Genomic DNA, 17,956 nt, shown 5'->3' with positions numbered 1-17,956 from the left:
TATAACTTGGCCAAAAAACGAGATATCGATCTGAAATTTGGTATGTATATAGAAGAGCGCTGGGACTATCACATATATTCCGGTTTTTTCGAAATTCGGAAAATTTTTGGATTTTTCAAAGTTTTTCTAAAAAATCAATTTTTTGAATTTTGTTTTGTCAAAAACCAAAAATTTTGAAAATCCGAGATAGCAGTTTTGTAGCGCCGCTTTTTTGTCTACTAGACCATATAAAGAACTTTGAAATTGCTTGATAACTGTAGATATGGTGAGCGTTTCAAGATTGCATGTTTTTTGCTCATTTTTGCTCGAACATGACCTCAGTTTGACCTCAATAACTCCTGACCTAAGGTGACCTAAGACTTGAAATTTGGTGTGAAGGTGTCAAATTGATGCCCGGGAAAGTACTGAAAATTTGGCGGCGCTGCGCGCTGCCGTTTTCTTGCTATTCAGGAAAAACCACAGGGGGGGGGGCCAAAATGCCCCCCCCAACGGGGCGAGGGTTAAGATTTTAAGATTGAGGTCAACTTTCGGTTCAAGATCAGGTCAAATGTCAAATTCTGGGGTTTTGCATGATAAGCTTACGGACAGCGGAATCGATAGCTGCTACTCGAAACTCACCAAAAATGACCTCAAAGACCTAGTGAATTTACCATGTGCGTATAAGGGTCATACTAAGTACGGGTCAAGGTCAGGTCAGGTCACGAAAGGTCACGGTTTTCACTTTCTGCTACATGGGCGTGCGACACATGTTTTATGGCTTATTTTTCACGCCGAATCCGATGGTAATGGTTATATGTGACCCCAAGTCACTGTGCTGGTGATAAGTGTGCATTGAAAGTATAAAAATCGTTTATACCATACATAACTAAACGAGGGCTAAGAAAAAAGTCAAGTTTTCAACTTTTTATTTTTGACATAAAAATGCACTTTTCTAGACGAGCTTTGTCCCAGGAATCTAGTGGTGCCATTTGTTTTCACATGCGATGTTCAGAAGTGCCTCTAATTCACGGAACTGCTTATGACGTCACCATGCCCTATGCAGTATGCATGTTGGAGCTATTTCTTACAATTTGGGGTCAAAAATTAAGATAGAAAGTTGAAATTTGGGACATCTAATGTTCTAATAGAGCTCTATAACATATATTTCGTTTTTCTGGAAATTCTCAAAATTTTGGATTTTATTAGCTGTTTTCCAAAAAGTATAGTTTTTTTATTTTTTAGGGAAGAAAAACGCATTTTATGGAAAATCCGAGATGGCTATTTTAAAGAACTCGTTGAGCTGCGTCTATTCATGCGCCTAATTTGAAATTTGCTTTAAACCTTTATTTTTGGCGATTTTTAAACATTTACCACTTTTTGACTGAAAACGCCATGAAGTTACATCACTAAAATCGATACCTATATCAAACAAAAATTGGAAAATTTTCTTAAAAATTACACAGGAGACGTCAAATTGATGGTGGAGAAGGTATGATAAGTTTCAAGTTGATAGCGTAAGCGGTTCATGAGTTATTCAAGAAAAAACGGAAGGGGGTGTCGGATCCGACCCCCCCCCCCCAGGCGGTCGCGGGTTAAGGGAGGATCTTGCACCACTCTCCCCTATTCATATAATATCCATTTTAAGGTTCTAGGTCGTTGGTCGACCATCTAGGTCAGCTCAATGACCCAAATGTTAAGAAAGTCGGGTCTTGCTAGAACTTCTAGAACACCATGCGTTTTTATTAATTTGCTAAAGAATATGTTTCTTTTTAAGTTTTGTTTTTTAACATTGAAGTGATTTCTTTACTATGCCGTTTAATGGCATCAAAGAACCATCATAGCCCTTCTAAATTCAGACCCTTTTGGACAATATATTATGAGCAAGTCGAGCCAGGCCAGCTGTTCGGCTGTGTTCGGCTGTTGCGTTCTTCTGTGTTCCGCTGAGCTCCACTGTGTCCCGCTGAGCTCCACTGTGTCGCTCCACTGAGTTCCACTGAGTTCACCGTGTGTCAGCTCGGCACAGAGCGTCCCGCCACTTACCTGAGCACGCATGATGGCCGTCTGGGGTCGGAGGGAGGTCCAGGTAAGTGCCTGCCCGCCGGGCGCACGCGCCCACTTATATAGGCCCGCCGGGCGCCAAGGCCGGGGGGGGGGGGACACTGCCCGCCGGGCGCCTCCCGGTGACGTTTTCCCAGTGTTTCGTGTCGAACGGGCTGGTATGAATAAATAGCGGTCTGGCAGAACCGGTAGCCGGGCCGATAGGCGGACCATAAGCGTCCCTGACGCCGCTGACAGAATGCCCATGTGCGCGATCTGCAGTGATACGGAGCTCCGTATACGCGAAAAAATCGGCATGCCGTGTCGCTGGTACTCGAGCATTGGGCCGATAATGGAGCGCGATTCATATGGTTTTTGTAGCACTCGGCTGTCGTCCATTCCGCACCAACACGCGGCCGAAGCTGCTACACAACCCAGGGGCGGAGCTTCCCATGCAGTTAATAGTGGGGCAGTTGCCCCACCAACTTCCCATTTTGATTTCTGCCCCATCAATAGGCGGTTTGCCCCACCAACTTTAGCTGATTTGTGGGACTTTGTTGCTTTGTAAATCAACCTTGTTCGCATTGAAGAGCTTTGGAATGTCTGTGTAATGCAAAATATCGTATCTGTATTCTGTAATGATAGATATTGATTCAGCGTGGCATTTTATTCAACTTAACGATCAGACATTGTAGGTTTGGAAACTTTTTGCACCTCCAACTTTCCTGGAAATGCTCCACCCACGACACAACCCGTAACCGCGGGAGAGTCGCCTGTAGGTAAATGATGATACAAAGAATGAGTGGTAGCATATTTCTATCGTGCTCGCTAGTAAACATCTTTCAATGCATCTTTATCTTCTGTAACTAAATTCACAGTAGCCCTATCTATTATTTTTCTAGTTACCACTGATTTAACTGTTGTCGACCGAAGAGGAGAGTGATCACAATAAGTGATGTCAATTACGGAACATCGTGATGCCGATATCAAACCAAATACCAACAATATCCATGGAAAAATACCGATACCAAACCGACTTGGGAATATGAGTATAATGCCAACTTTTTACCAAACTAGCCGTTTTCACGACGGGCTATATCCGGCGAATGCACCTGATTTGACCAATTCTGCACCTAATTTCTTTTACAGCAAATTTCTTCATTTTATGAATTTAATTCAGTGTTTTAATCGATGATGCTCTCTGATAACCTTCGCCCCAGTGGGGGGGGGGCATATGTTACCACCCTGTCGCGTTTTTTGCGTGTAAATAAAAAACCGCGGCGCGTAGCGCCGCGCCGCTTGGGGTAGCTTTAGTACATCAATTTTGGACAATGTGTGAAATTTTTGACCCCAGGTCATGTCAGGTCAGGTCACCAGCTCAAGTTAACTGACCAAGCCTAAAAAAAGTTTGCAATCATGTCCAGCCTGCAGTGTTTGTCGGAAAGGTTTTAAACTTGGTGGATTACATGATGTTATGGGCGCCTACAATTTGTATATCTCGGATTTTTTTATATCCGTGACCTAAGGTCAGGTCAGTGGCGTGACCTTTCCATTACAAGTCAATGGAGAAAAATGAAAATGCCTCTAGATCCGTGTGTACGCATAGGAACAGTCCAAATATTTCAGAATCACAATGATTTGGGCCACCCGTGATGACCAAGGTGTCATTTTTGCTGATAGCCTCTAGAAAGGTCATCCGAGGTCATTTGAGGCTAAAAACAGCTTTTTGCCAATAACTCGCGATTGGAAAGAGATAGAACGCTGGGGATGGTCTCATTGTGTTTGTCTTGCCGAGACGCATCGACTGATATGCAACATGACCTTTTCCGGTCAGTTCATGACCTTGACCTGAGGTCAAATTTTCAAATTGACCCTTCAAGGTCAAATTATAGTTCATTCGACGCGTCTCGGCGAGAGGAACACGATTCTGGCAATAGAAATGTCGTGGCTTTTTGTAGTCGAAAGTTACTGTCGAAAACACTTTTCGTAAAAACAGCTATTTTTGGAGTTTTTGCCCTCTGGAGGCCAAACCGTTGACCTGAGGTCAATTTTGATAGTGACCTGATCAAAAGAAGAGTTCAAAAGCTATCGGTTGCATTTCCATGCGTTTTTCTAGCTACCATAGTTCCTGAGATAATGACATGTTTTCTGAAAATTATAATGACAATTGGCAAATTTTGACCTTTGATGACCTCTGGTGACCCCAATATTGCTCTAAGATGAAAAATGACTGAAATACTTTCAAACGTACGCATTGAGAGCTATCGACTGCTTTTTATCTCGTCTTTCTATCCCTCTTAGTTTTTGAGTTAGAGGTGGGTGGTAACATATGCCCCCCCCCCCCCCCACTAGGGCGAAGTTGGCTGAGACCGCCACTGGGGCGCGGGTTAATATGACAAAGCAGGCATATAAGCAATTAGTGCAACCCTAGCTGATAGCTGCTAAGAGACACACTGAACCTGATTTGACCAGATCTGCACCAAATCTGTACCAGATGTGCACCAAATGTGCACCAGATGGCCGTCGTGAAAACGGCTAGTGTCTCTTTGTAGCCATCAGGTAGGGTTACACTAATTGCTTATATGCCTGCTTTGTCGTATTATCAGAGAGCATCACCGATTAAAACACTGAAATGAATTCATAAAATGAAGATATTTGCTGTAAAAGAGATTAGGTGCAGATTTGGTCAAATCAGGTGCACTCGCCGGATAGCCCGTCGTGAAAACGGCTATTATCAGCCTCTTTCAGCTAGTGAGAATTCATAATGCCAACAAAATACCAAATGCACTCGCATTGAAATGCCAAATACCAAGTTGGTGTCGGTTCAAGGTATTGGTATAGTTACCAAAAAGCCGGTATCCGATTGGCATCTCTAATCAGTCAGGTTTTTTCTCGCCCTGGCTTGGAACGTGCTGGCGAAATATGAAAGCCCACTACCTACCTATGTACCTGATCTTTTATTCATGTCAGATCCTTTGACCATTATCTGTACCTATTTTCATTTTATGGTCATCTCAGTGACCTATGATATCATTCGTGCAAACTTATGCATTGTGCGCAAAAAAAAAATGCAGCAGCTTCTCAATGCTCTCAGTTCTATGTAGTAAGCGTGGACGCAGCAGGGCGTCTGCCAAGGGCCGAATCAGTGAGGCCACTCTTCCCTCCTGTCCGTGGTTCCCTCCTGTTCGTGGTTGAATAACACTGGTTATGACCCAATCTATATACATGTATGTAAATGTGATGTAGGCGTGTGATGTAGCCGTGCATGTAGTTATTTACCGCCGCGGCTACACAAATTGTAATTAAAAAACTGGCTAAGCTTCCTTTGATAACTTCGGCCGCTAAACTAACCCATAAGCAGGGCTGGAAGCCCGGAACAAACATTCACAGCTATTTCAAGATTTATCTGTAAATTTAGCTAGTATGGATACCTATGAGTTTCGATCGATATGTAAGAGTTTCGTTCAGACGGGACACTTTACCTGACTTGGCGGGTATTCTTCCATGGCGAGTTACCCTTAGTCACGAGAGGGATCATTTTTGATAAGTCCCTATTCCCCCCGTCTTTCCTGGAATTGGCCACACTGAATGCGCGGAAGGTTGGCCGTAACCTGTTATTCGTCATATTTACCTGCTTTTTGTCATACGAAAATAAGCTAGCTCAATGACATTTGCATGTAAATGGCTAACAGAGTCGTCTCGTGCTTTCGGCGGTTCGTCGAAGCCCGATATACAGTCATCGAAGCGGCGGCGGGTGAATCACGTCCGATGGTGTCCGTGTTGCTGACGGGGGCGGAGGGCTGTCAGAGGTCGGCCGCCACCTGCGTCCCCCGGACGGCGCGGCGGTCAGAGGTCGGCCGCCACCTGCGCCCCCCGGCACGGAGGGCGGTCAGAGGTCGGCCGCCACCTGCGCCCCCCGGCACGGAGGGCGGTCAGAGGTCGGCCGCCACCTGCGCCCCCCGGCACGGAGCGGCGAGCTGCGCGGCTCATTGTGACCAGACTTTGTGACGGGCGACGTCGGCACCAGACTGCAGACTGCATACCACATCAGTCTGCCCAGACTACAGACTGCAGACCACATCAGTCTGCGCCAGACTGTGTCAGTTCACACCAGTCTGCGGAGACCCCTCAAACAAGGGCGCGGCGCGACCCAACCAACTGTCAACTGACCTAGGCAGTTTGGTCGTAGCACATTGGCGCACCAGAAAATTGAACACGAGTGGCTGGTAGCAGAATCGACCGTCCTTGTCTATCTCAGACAGACCCATCCGCATCCCCTCGCGCTTTCCTCTCGCACAAGTCCTCTTTACACTATATCCTCTTCGGAAGTCGGAACGACCGTTTGAGCGGCAGTAAGTGCCATCGGGACTTTCCCGTCCCCCCCCCCGCAGTAGCGGTCTCTGCCGCTGCGGTGCACCGTCGCGTCGGTGGTCCGCGCAGCCACAGTCCAATGTTCACGTCCTGTCCCATCACCCCATTGCTCTGCATTGACTTTTCCAGGTCAAGTGAATTTGTTCCGCAGCAAAACAAAATAAGCGGTAGCAGACTCGATGCCAGTCGGTTATGAACTCCCAGTAAGTATCCGTCATCGAGCGCTATACCAATCATGCACTGAAAACAATTCAACCCGAGGCCGGCGAGTAAACCGGCGCCTCGCGTTTACCCCTCACCCGCAACCATGTTTAAAGGAAATAGTTCACTTTTTAACATGGGTTTTGAACTGGAATAGCAGTTCCGTAGCTTGGGCTGAGACGAGCATAAATCAGGAGCTTTTACAGCCCAACGATCACCCTAGGCAAAGATATTCTATTTCTCGTCCCGAAAAAGGTGTCTTGCGTTGAGGATGTGTGCCTTGCATATATTTCCATCCAGTATGAAAAGAGCATGGGTCCCGAAAATTCTTCAGAAACTAGAGAAATTATCTACGAGAACTCTAGAGAAATTCTCGTACTGATCAATTAGGACATTCAGGGGAACATTATCAGATCGAGCAGATCGCCCAAATGCCGGTGGCTGCGATAATTTCTCTGTTTCTGAAGAATTTTCGGGACCCATGCTCTTTTCATACTGGATCGCGTGTGCCTTACAGAAACTGAAAAGTTCTTCCTATATCAAAATATAGAAAAAAATATTTTGTTATAAAAAGGTTTTATTTTCTTTGCTGATTATTTTGAACATAAAAAATCATAAATCGTTGCAAAAAAAAAAATAATTTCGTGAAAGTGAACTATTTCCTTTAAAGGGACCCTCCCACCTTCAAAAAAGTTTATGAATTGGCATGAAAGTGATGTCGCTCGGTTCAGAAAGAGCGAAAACGAATATCTACCAAATTTCACCGAAAAATATTCACCGGTTTTCAAAATAATATACTTACTTTTCTTTACTTTTTGGGATCTCCGCTGTTCCTAGCGACTTTATTTGGAAGCAATAGTTTGGCAGCTGAAAGTGCGGCACTTGTTGCGCGCAAAGCACCTGCTCATATACCACCGCGTGCTACAAAACGTTTTAGTCAAACATTTAAAAATCGTTAGATATCTGCGCTGACGTCACACATTCAGAGGGGTATTCCTATGCATTAACCCCTCTGAATCAAAATGCTTGAATTTTGAAATTCAATATTTCCGATTTAACCCTCGCCCTGGCAGGGCATTTTTCATAACACGGCCTGGCAGGGGGGGGGGGTCGATGCGACCCCCCCCCCCTCGCGATTGGCTCCTATGGCACCTAGAAACACCAAATTCGGTAGGTAGGTGGGCTGGGCCCCCTAGAGTTCTCGCTCCTGTGAAAATTTGGTGGCTCTAGGTCAATATTTAGGGGGTTTTTGGGTGGGTGTAAATGTAAAAATTTCGCTAAAAACAGGTCAAAAGTTTTTCGCTTATAACTTTTGATCTAATTAAGATAGAGCAAAAAGAAAAGCACCAGTGAACTCAGCACGTCAAGGCGCGTCGAATGATATACTTTTTAGCTTGCTTAAGTGTACTTAAAGTTTTTCTTAAATTTTAAGTAAACTTAAATTAATAAATTAAGTTCAAGTTAACCAAATTGCATTATATCGCATATCATACGATTCGGCTGATCACCAGAAACACAATGATACCATTTTTTAAGCTCTAGCGTCATTATGTGCCAAGTTATTGGCAAAAACGTCATTTGACCTCAGTTGACCTCATTTGACCTGACCCATGGATAAGTACACCAAGCATAGAAGCACCAAGTGACCTGCTGTTAAGTACTGTGGTTTCAAAGCAGAAAAGTGATAGAACGAAGCGGATATCTCCAGTATTTTCCGAATTTAGTATTTTCCCATAGGCTTAACATTACGACGTAATGACCTCCAACTGACCTCAGGTCAGTGACCTCAAAAAACCCGAACTATATGTTATACAACTCGGTGAACTTAGCACATCCTTAAAGTTTGAAGGAAATCAGTGCAAAACTGTGAGTTGGACAGGTGCAAAAAGAAAATTGAAATTTGACCATGACCTTGTACCGGTTTTTCTGACCTAGTGACCTGACCCAAGGTCACCCGGACCTGAAATTTTCAGGTCATATGTAAAAAGGTTGCCCCATAGACTGTGCCAAATTTGGCGGCGCTGCGCGCCGCCGTTTTTACGCTATGTTCGAAAAACCTTAGGGGTCGCATCGACCCCCCTGCCAGGGCGAGGGTTAAGGCATTTCTCGATGTTGTGAGTGCCGAAACCGGTAACTGTGAGCCAGGGACCCCATTTTGGCTATCTCAACTCAAATCTAATGTTAAGGTGGGAGGGTCCCTTTAACCACCCTCCCAGGAGTAAAGTTAGGTCCCATTGCAAGGTAATTGTACCCGCTCTCAGCGAACAGGCCCGCTGAGAGCGGGTACGACTGACCCCTGCCATGGATCACAGAAATGAAACATCCGCGATATCAAAATTGTGAGTATATAGTTGGCACTATTCATACTAGGTATGTAGTACCAACAGTTTTAACCCGCGCCCCGTTGGCCGTTGGGCTCTGCCGAGCAACGCGCCCTGTATGGGGGGCCAATTTGCCCCCCCCCCCCCCAAGATCTCGAGAACCACGCAACATAGCGACAAGCAGCAAACGGTGTTGGATAGCCCTATCAGGGTATACCTTGTGACCCAATTTTATTGGCCTAGGTCAAACTGATGACGTCACAGGTCAGGTCAAATGTCGAACTTTCACCATTTACAGGCATTTCAAGAGACAAGAAATGCGTTGTAAAATCGAGTGAAATGCATTTCATTGAAAAACATCGATGGGGAAATGCTCTTCAAACGCATTTTTTGCTATTTGAGGTCACTGATACCAGGTCAGGTCACAGAGGTCAGGTCACTGAGGGTCACAATATGAAAATATCATGCGATGCATGTATTATGGTCCATTTTATATGTCAAATACGATTATGTGGGTCAGGCAACCTTTGGGGTCAGTTAAGATTATGTTCTGGTGAAGGTCAGGTCTAGGTCGGGTCAAGGTCAGGTCAAATTAGGTCAAATTTCAAAGTTGATATTTTTGCATAAATTGGGTATCGATTCGATGCAGCTTGTCACGGGGAGTTCAATGGTGGTCTTTGTTTTGCCCTACGTGGTCTAGAATCGCTAAAAAAAATTGAGTTAAAAAATTTGACGTCATCATTTTTGAACAGTTTTTTCGCTTTTGGCCAAAAAAAAAGATTTCGATCTGAAATTTGGTATGCATATCGAAGAGCGCAGGGACTATCACATATTATATTCAGTTTTTTTTCGAAATTCGTTTTTTTATATTTTTGAGTTTTCTAAAAAAAAAAATAACTTTTTGAATTTTTAAGGGTCAAAAAACAAAATTTTGAAAATCCGAGATAGCAGTTTTCTAGCACCGCTTTTTGTCTACTAGACCATATAAAGTACTTTGAAATTACTTGGTAACTGTAGATTTGGTGAGCGTTTCAAGATTGCATGTTTTTTGCTCATTTTTGCTCGAACATGACCTCAGTTTGACCCAAATAACTCCTGACCTAAGCTAACCTCAGATTTGAGATTTGGTGTGAAGGTGTCAAATTGATGCCCGGAATTGGCGGCGCTGTGCGCCGCTGTTTTCTTGCTATTCAGGAAAAACCACGGGGGGGGCAAATTGGCCCAACCCCCAACGGGGCGAGGGTTAATAGAGGTAGGTAGGATCTCGGTAGGTAGGAACCTATATCTCGGATTTCAGTTGGTCAATTGGTTAGGTCGCGCCTTGTTTGAGGGGTCTCCGCAGGCTGGTGGACTGGGTACTGACACAGTCTGCGCGAACACTGATCCATTCCTGATGTGGTCTGCGTCCCGCTCCAGGCGGCGATTGAGAATTGAGAATGGAGATCCGAGATGGCGCAGCACGCTGCTGACCAATCGAGCCAGAGCGACTACCCTGACATCTATCGGCAGCTACCATCAACTACAGCATAGCGCAGGCAGCGCGCGGTGTCAGCCGCACTTCACGCTTGCGTAGTGAGTCTTTAGAAATTAGATGGCCTAGTACCTACATATATAATACTATCTATGGATACTTTAGTGAGTAGGTATCCATAGATAGGTATCCCACTAGCTCTCGCTCGAGCGCGTGGTGGCTGCCATCCACAAGTAGTTTTTTTGCCATAGGGGAGAGTGGGGTAAGATGCCCAGGTTGGGAAAGACGCCCCACCCCCTCTACTGAGCGGCAAAACAAAGAATCGAACCTGGAAATTAACGTTCTTGGCGTAAAGCGGAAGCCTGCCTTGTTAACTGCACCAAAATTTGCCAATGTCAGCACTGGCGGATCCAGGGGGGGCCACCGGGGCCATGGCCCCCCCCCAAAAGCCTGAAAGGGGGGGCCAACATATCTTTTGGCCCCCCCCCCAAAACGCTTGGAGAAAAATTAATGTGAGAAGGTTGCGTAGTAGATACCTACTAGAATCAGCAGCGTGATTCAATAGCGTAGAGAAAGTCAGGGGCGCGGGAACTACTTTCAGACTGGGGGAGCACACCATAATAGAGATTAACCTAGGGTCCCCCCAAATCTAGTTTTCTCACCGGTTTTAGGCCACTTATTTTTCATCCCTTGGCTTTTTCAACAACAAAAAAAGAAAACAATTGCAAAAAAGGACGGTATTCCGTTTGAAAGTTGTGGGGGCACCGCCCCCACTGGCGGATTCAAGGGGGCCACCGGGGCCATGGGCCCAAAAAGCCTGAAAGAGGGGGCCAACAATCTTTTGGCCCCCCAAAACGCTCGAAGAAAAATTAATGTGAGAAGGTTGTGTAGTAGATACTTACTAGAATCAGCAGCGTGATTCAATAGCGTAGAGAAACCCAGGGGCGCGGGAACTACTTTTAGACGGGGGGGGGGAGGTCACACCATGATAGAGATCAACCTAGGATCCCCCAAATATAGTTTTGTCGCCGGTTTTAGGCCACGTATTTTTCATCCCTTGGCTTTTTCAACAAAAAAAGAAAACATTTGCAAAAAGGAGCGGTATTCTGTCTGAAAGTTGTGGGGGCACCGCCCGCACGGCCCCAGAGTTGGGGGGGGGGGGGGCAAGCTGCCACCACTGCCCCCTCCCCCCGGTTCCCGCGCCTATGGAGAAACTACCGGGTTTACTTATAGCTTCCTTCATAAAGTGTCGTCATATCTTATCGTCACCCGAGAAGGTCTTATTGCATAAATATCGATTGAGCTGTCAAGTTAACAAACTTGCTGTGGCAGCCTGACCTGACATGACCCGGCAACTTTTCATTCACGGAATATGCGCAATAATTTTTTTAGGAAAACTCACTGAGTTTTCGTTGAAAAAAAAAACTTGTTTTGTTTCGTAATTGTACAAGAAGCATATGAGGGACCTTTTTGTCCCTTCCTGCGAAACGGTAAAAGACTTATTTCGGTCACAGCTCAGGCCAATCTCTAAGGGTCAGTCGGGTCACTTATTTCTTAAAAGGGTCCTTACGGCATCCAAGGACCAATTCCGGCTTTTGAGTGCGCCACATCAGCATTTGATGCTACGACAGATGTCGAAATCTGAATATATGTTACAGGCCGTATGAAAATTCGGTCCGTTTGCAAACGGCCTGGCCCAGTCAGGCCATATGAAACTACCTGAAAACACCGGCCGTTTGCAAACTATGACCTGAAATATCAGACCGTTTGAAAACGACCTAGTTAGTTTCGGCCTAGCGGATCCAGGGGGGCCACGGGGTCATGCCCCCAAGCCTGAAAGGGGAACAACATATATTTTGTGTCCCCAAAAACACTTAAGAAAAATGAATGTGAGAAGGGCGTAGTAGGTAGAGAGAAAATACCGTATCATTAAAAATCTGTGAGCTTGATAAAAGTCTTGGTCTTGTCTTCACCCAAGAAGTTCTTATTGCACACTTTAACCATGGATGAAAGAACCTTCATCCCCTGGTTCTCCTTCATCCATGCTTTAACTCTCGATCGACGTGTGAAGTTATCGTGTAAGGTATCATGAAGCCGATCGCGACGAAACTTTAGTACCCTCATGGTGACAAAGTCTGAAAATTTTATGACCCTGACCCAAGTGAACTTTGACTTGTGGCCTATTTCTCGAGACTATCCGTGCGTTCGGAGAGCATGGAATATTCACCGTCCCCGGGAATATTCCCCGTGCCGCGTTCGGAGGCGTAGGGTAAGGTGCCTAATTAGCGACCCTTTCCGATTTGCGACCTACCACCCTACAGAAAAACTGGCAGGAGAAAACGGGATAAAAACATCGTCAAAAAGTCAGCCATACTTTGGTTAGCAAATTAAATTATTTTCCGGTCGTCGATGTTTCTGGTGGGACGTTTCAGGTGAGTTTAAATAAAAATGACGAGTTTCTTATCCAAAACGTGTGTGTTTGGGCCCTCTCTGATGAAAAGCGATGCACATTAGGATGATGCACCTTTTTTATTCTGAATCGACATTCCTTTTTCAATTGATTGCCGTCTTCCCATAGTGAATCGCTCAACTGTGCACAGCATGGCGGTTAAAAATGTGTCGCAACTCATATTTCCTATTTGCGCCTGACATGGTCGCAAATAGCTCAAGAAGGGAAAGAAAGGGGAAAAGAGAGAAATGAAAATGAGATGTTGCTGAAGCTTGCAATGTGTGGCAGGGGATGCCAAATGTCGTCACCGACTGCAGGGGTGCCGAATTCAGCGCGGACCTCGAATATCATACGAGATAGCCCGCAAAATTTGGGTTTTCGCCTTCTTTTCGCCTTCAGTGCATCACGTGATCAGTTTTTACTTACGTAAATGTGTTGGATAAACGTGCATGTTCGAGTGATTGAGTGCTTTGCGTACAGGTTACCTTTTTGAGATCATATTTCATCTTTTCAGGCGTCACATTTTTTGCCATTTTTAATATGGGGAAACCCATAGACTTATTAGCGACCCTCCCCGGTCGCTAATCGGGAAGAGTTCCCTATTAGCGTTTTTTGCAATGGTTTGCCAAAATGCACACTACAAATAAGTTAGTGAATATTGGGGCAGAAAATGACTACATTTTAATAGAAAAATGAACGATCTCTCCGAAAATCAAGCCAGTAATACAGTGGCACCCACAGAGCGTGAGCAATGACGTTTCAAATTAAGGGGGTCGCTAATTAGGCACCTTACCCTATGTCTCTGAACGGCTAATCTCCGGAAATATTCCGCGCGCATGGAATATTCAACGGATTCCACGTGGAATGTGCCTCTCCGAACGCACCATATGTTTGGCCATGTTGGAGGCCATGTTTGGCCGGAATAGCGATTCGGCGTATGTCGGCTCACATTATCCGCGCTTTCATAGTCTTTTCGTGGTTTAAAACGCTCAAACATGTGATATGATGTTGCTCCCACGCATTAGGGCGGATGCCAATGTCACCTTATGGTCAAGTCAGGTCATTGACCTTTGATGACCTCGGTGCACTTTTCCGAGTTTAACATGTTTCTAGGATAGTTTCGTTTAGCTGATTTTGAATTTAGCATTTTGCAGCCATTTGAACATTTACGAAGTAGTTTTGATGCCTTCGTATCATGTTACGTAGCTGCCAGTGGTAGTGGACACCTGCTATACGGACGCCCATAAGTACCCCTACTGGTTGATCTGACCTGACCTGCCCCGACATGGTCTAAACGCATGAAGACATTATCTATGATCCAAACTAACATGAAATTTGTGATCAGCACAAAAAAAAAAACGTATTACAGCCTTACTTTAGGAGGTTCTGACAGGTCCTGATTTTCCGTCTTTTGGGTCTGTGACCTGACCTGGGCGGTGTTTCACGGCACGCTGCCAGCCGCTGCCAGCGCTGATGGCACTTTTGGTTTCAATGGAGACATCAACAAGCCTATACCCACAACACTACCGAAGGCTGACCTTAGCTCGCGGAATGCGCTGTCAGCGGCTGTCAGCACGACCGTGAAACACCGCCCTGGAAGGTCAACCAATGACCAAGGACCTTAAAATCGGGTATCATCGGCTTCGTCTCGTCACTCACGGGCAACACGCCTGTTTTTTTTCCGCGAGCTCTAGCTTAATCAGGGGCCGAACGGCAGGGGGTCCAACCGACACCTCCCAGCCCGCGAAGGCTGCGCCACGCACCGACCCGGAGCGGGCTAATTGGTCGACAAAAGCAATTTGAAGTGTTTTCAAAGTAATATTTAGGCTCGGGTTGGGTGGGCTACCATTTCTATATTTTTTTTATTTTTAGTTTTAAAAAAATATCGTTTCAGGGCTGTGACGAAAAAATAAGTGGCCTAAATCCGATGAGAAAACAGGATTTGGGGGTACCCTAGGTTTGGTTACTTGCAGGAGTTGCCCCCCCCCCAAAAAAAAAACGCAAGTCTGGATCCGCCAGTGAATGTCAGTCAGACAACGGTTGGCTGGTGATTGCATGTTTTTTTTTGCTGCTTTCAAAAAATATTTTGGTGTCAAAACATTGTAAATATCAAAGAAGGTAAGTAATTTTTATGTCCCTTGCTATTGTCGTGATACATTAATATGTGTGTACTTTGTCCCAACCAGTTTGTTTTAGGATGTAGTCTTAGGGCTAACAAATTGTACTGAATACTGATTAAATGTTAATTCGGTACCTTGGGGAAAGATGCCCCCTACCCTGATGGGGAAAGACGCCCCCTAAATCCGTACGCTTCCTTCAAGCAACCCGTCGAATCATTTAGTATGTACATACTTGTGATGAGAGACAAAAGCCGATCTGGGACTATTGAGAGCCCAATACGGTCGGCTGCTCCCCATGCTGGTCTCTCGGCCCACACAGCGACTTTTTGGGCGGCATCTGACTCTAGAGCCCTCGAGACGGCCTCTGTGGGCCCCATTATTAACTCCAAGGCTCCTCACGACATCCTTTGAGGGCTCCACGCTGGCTCCACGGGCCGCGCTGGCATGTCTTACACGTAGGTCCCCACGATGGGCTTGAGGGCCCTCAAGACTCATGAAGACCTATAAGGGCCCCACAACGTTCTCCGAATGCCACCACGGAGGCTTGTTTGGTCGCGCTGGACTCTGGTGGCCCTAACGATGACCTCTGAAGTCCCTCACGACTACTTTTGAGGGCCTTTACGATGGCGTTTAGTGTTTACTGCAGGCTCGAAGGGACTACTTATTCGTTCAAGCAATTCACGTGCCCATATATGTCACTTACAGTGCAGGGGGCATCTTACCCAACGCCAGGTGGCGACTTTCCCACCCTTTGGGGTAAGATGCCCCCTTTCAGTTCTTCGAGAAAATGCTTAATCGCAAAAAATATCATATTTCAAGCACGAAAGAGTGATATCTAATGGAGAAAAATGATGTCGGTTTCCGTTGAAACTACAAGTTGTTGCTTTCCGATAGTCATTTTCGAATAATATATGACATAACAAACCCCTGGGCGTCTTTCCCCAGTCCCACCCTCCCCTATTAAACAGTCTTAACCCTCACCGGCACAGGCCATTTTGCGTCCTTCGACGGCACAAGGGGGGGGGGTACGACCCCCTCGCGTTTGGCTCCTTGTCGAGCTAGAGCTTCGCGGAAAAACGAGCGTGTTGCCCGTCACGAGAGGAAGCCGATGATACCTAAGTTTAAGGTCCTAGGTCATCGGATGACCTTCCAGGTCAGGTCAATGGCCCGAAAATCGGGAAAATCGGGACCTGTTAGAAAGTCGTTAAGTGTGGCTGCTATTGGGTTTTTCGGGGTGCTGATCACGAATATCGTGTTAGTTTTGATCAGAAATGATGTCTTTAACCCGCGCCTCAGTAGCGGTCTCAGCCAACTTCGCCCTAGTGGGGTGGGTGGGGGGGGGGGGGGCATATGTTACCATCCACCTCTAACTCAAAAACTAAGAGGGCTAGAAAGACGCGTTAAAAGCAGTCGATAGCTCTCAATGCGTGCGTTGGAAAGTATTTCCGTCATTTTTCACCTTAGAGCAATATTGGGGTCACCAGAGGTCATCAAAGGTCAAAATTTGCCAATTGTCATTATATTTTTCAGAAAACATGCCGCTATCTCAGGAACTATGGTAGCTAGAAAAACGCATGGAAAAGCAATCGATAGCTTTTGAACTCTTCTTTTGAAAAGGTCATTATCAATATTGACCTCAGGTCAACGGTGTAGCCTCCAGAGGGCAGAAACTCCAAAAATAGCTGTTTTTACGAAGTGTTTTTCGACAATACCTTTCGACTACAAAAAGCCACGACATTTCTATTGCCAGAATCGTGTTCCCCTCGCCGAGACGCGTCGAATGAACTATAACTTGACCTTGAAAGGTCAACTTTAAAATTTGACCTCAGGTCAAGGTCATGACCTGACCGGAAAAGGTCATGTTGCATATCAGTCGATGCGTCTCAACAAGACAAACACAATGAGACCATCCCCAGCGTTCTATCTCTTTCCAATCGCGAATTATTGGCAAAAAACTGTTTACAGCCTCAAATGACCTCGGATGACCTTTCCAGAGGCTATCAGCAAAAATGACACCTTGGTCATCACGAGTGGACTAAATCAATGTGATTCTGAAATATTTGGACTGTTCCTATGCGTACACACGGATCTAGAGGCATTTTCATTTTTCTCCATTTACTTGTAATGGAAAGGTCACGCCACTGACCTGACCTTAGGTCACGGATATAAAAATCCGAGATATACAAATTGTAGGCGCCTATAACAGCATGCAATCCACCAAGTTTAAAACCTTTCCTACAAACACTGCAGGCTGGACATGATTGCAAACTTTTTTAGGCTTGGTCAGTTAACTTGACCAGGTGACCTGACCTGACATGACCTGGGGTCAGAAATTTCACACATTGTCCAAAATTGATGTACCAAAAGCTACCCCAAGGGGCGCGGCGCTACGCGCTGCGGTTTTTTATTCACACGCAAAAAACGCGACAGGGTGGTAACATATGCCCCCCTCCCCACTGGGGTGAAGGTTAAGCATTAAGACCAGGTCGGGTCAGTTCAGGTCAGGTCAACCGGTAGGGGTCGTTACGGGAATTCGTAATACGTGTCAACCGCCTCTGACAGCTTCGTAACATGTTACGAAGGCACCAAAACTACTCCGTAAGTGTTCAAATGGTTGCTAAATTCGAATTCAGCTCCAAAAACTAGCCTAGAAACAAGTAAAACTCGAAAAAGTGAACCGAGGTCACCAAAGGTCAATGACCTGACCTGACCTTCAGGTGACCTTGACACCCACCCTAATGTATGGGGGCAACATCAAATCACATGTTTGAACGTTTGAAACCACGAAAAGCCTGCAAACGCGAGGCTAATGCGAGCCGACATACGCTGAATCGCGATTCCGGCCGAACATGGTCTCGGAAAAGAGGTCACAGGTCAAAGCTCATTTGGGACAGGGTCATGAAATTTTCAGGTTAGGTGTAAAATTGATGAATGCGAGGGTACTGAAAGTTTCGTCGCGATCGGCCCCTTTTTACGCGAGCTATTCGCGAAAAGCCTTAGGGGGGGT

General features: G+C 45.7%; 1 protein-coding gene across 1 annotated transcript in view; it reads right to left on the bottom strand.

Annotated features, from left to right (window-relative positions):
* Window positions 1-2,070, bottom strand: part of LOC122372806 (prostatic spermine-binding protein-like) — a 6,494-nt gene extending 4,424 nt beyond the window's left edge. The window contains exon 1 of the mRNA XM_043350398.1: window positions 2,020-2,070. Coding sequence (XP_043206333.1) covers window positions 2,020-2,031 — 12 coding nt within the window. The 5' untranslated portion in view covers window positions 2,032-2,070. The remainder of the gene's footprint in view (window positions 1-2,019) is intronic.
* Window positions 2,071-17,956: the final 15,886 nt, after the last annotated feature.

Source organism: Amphibalanus amphitrite, unplaced genomic scaffold (assembly GCF_019059575.1).
Source record: "Amphibalanus amphitrite isolate SeventyFive unplaced genomic scaffold, NRLGWU_Aamphi_draft 001402F_arrow, whole genome shotgun sequence".
Taxonomy (NCBI): Eukaryota; Metazoa; Arthropoda; class Thecostraca; order Balanomorpha; family Balanidae; genus Amphibalanus; species Amphibalanus amphitrite.
This window is presented reverse-complemented; position numbering and strand designations above follow the sequence as displayed.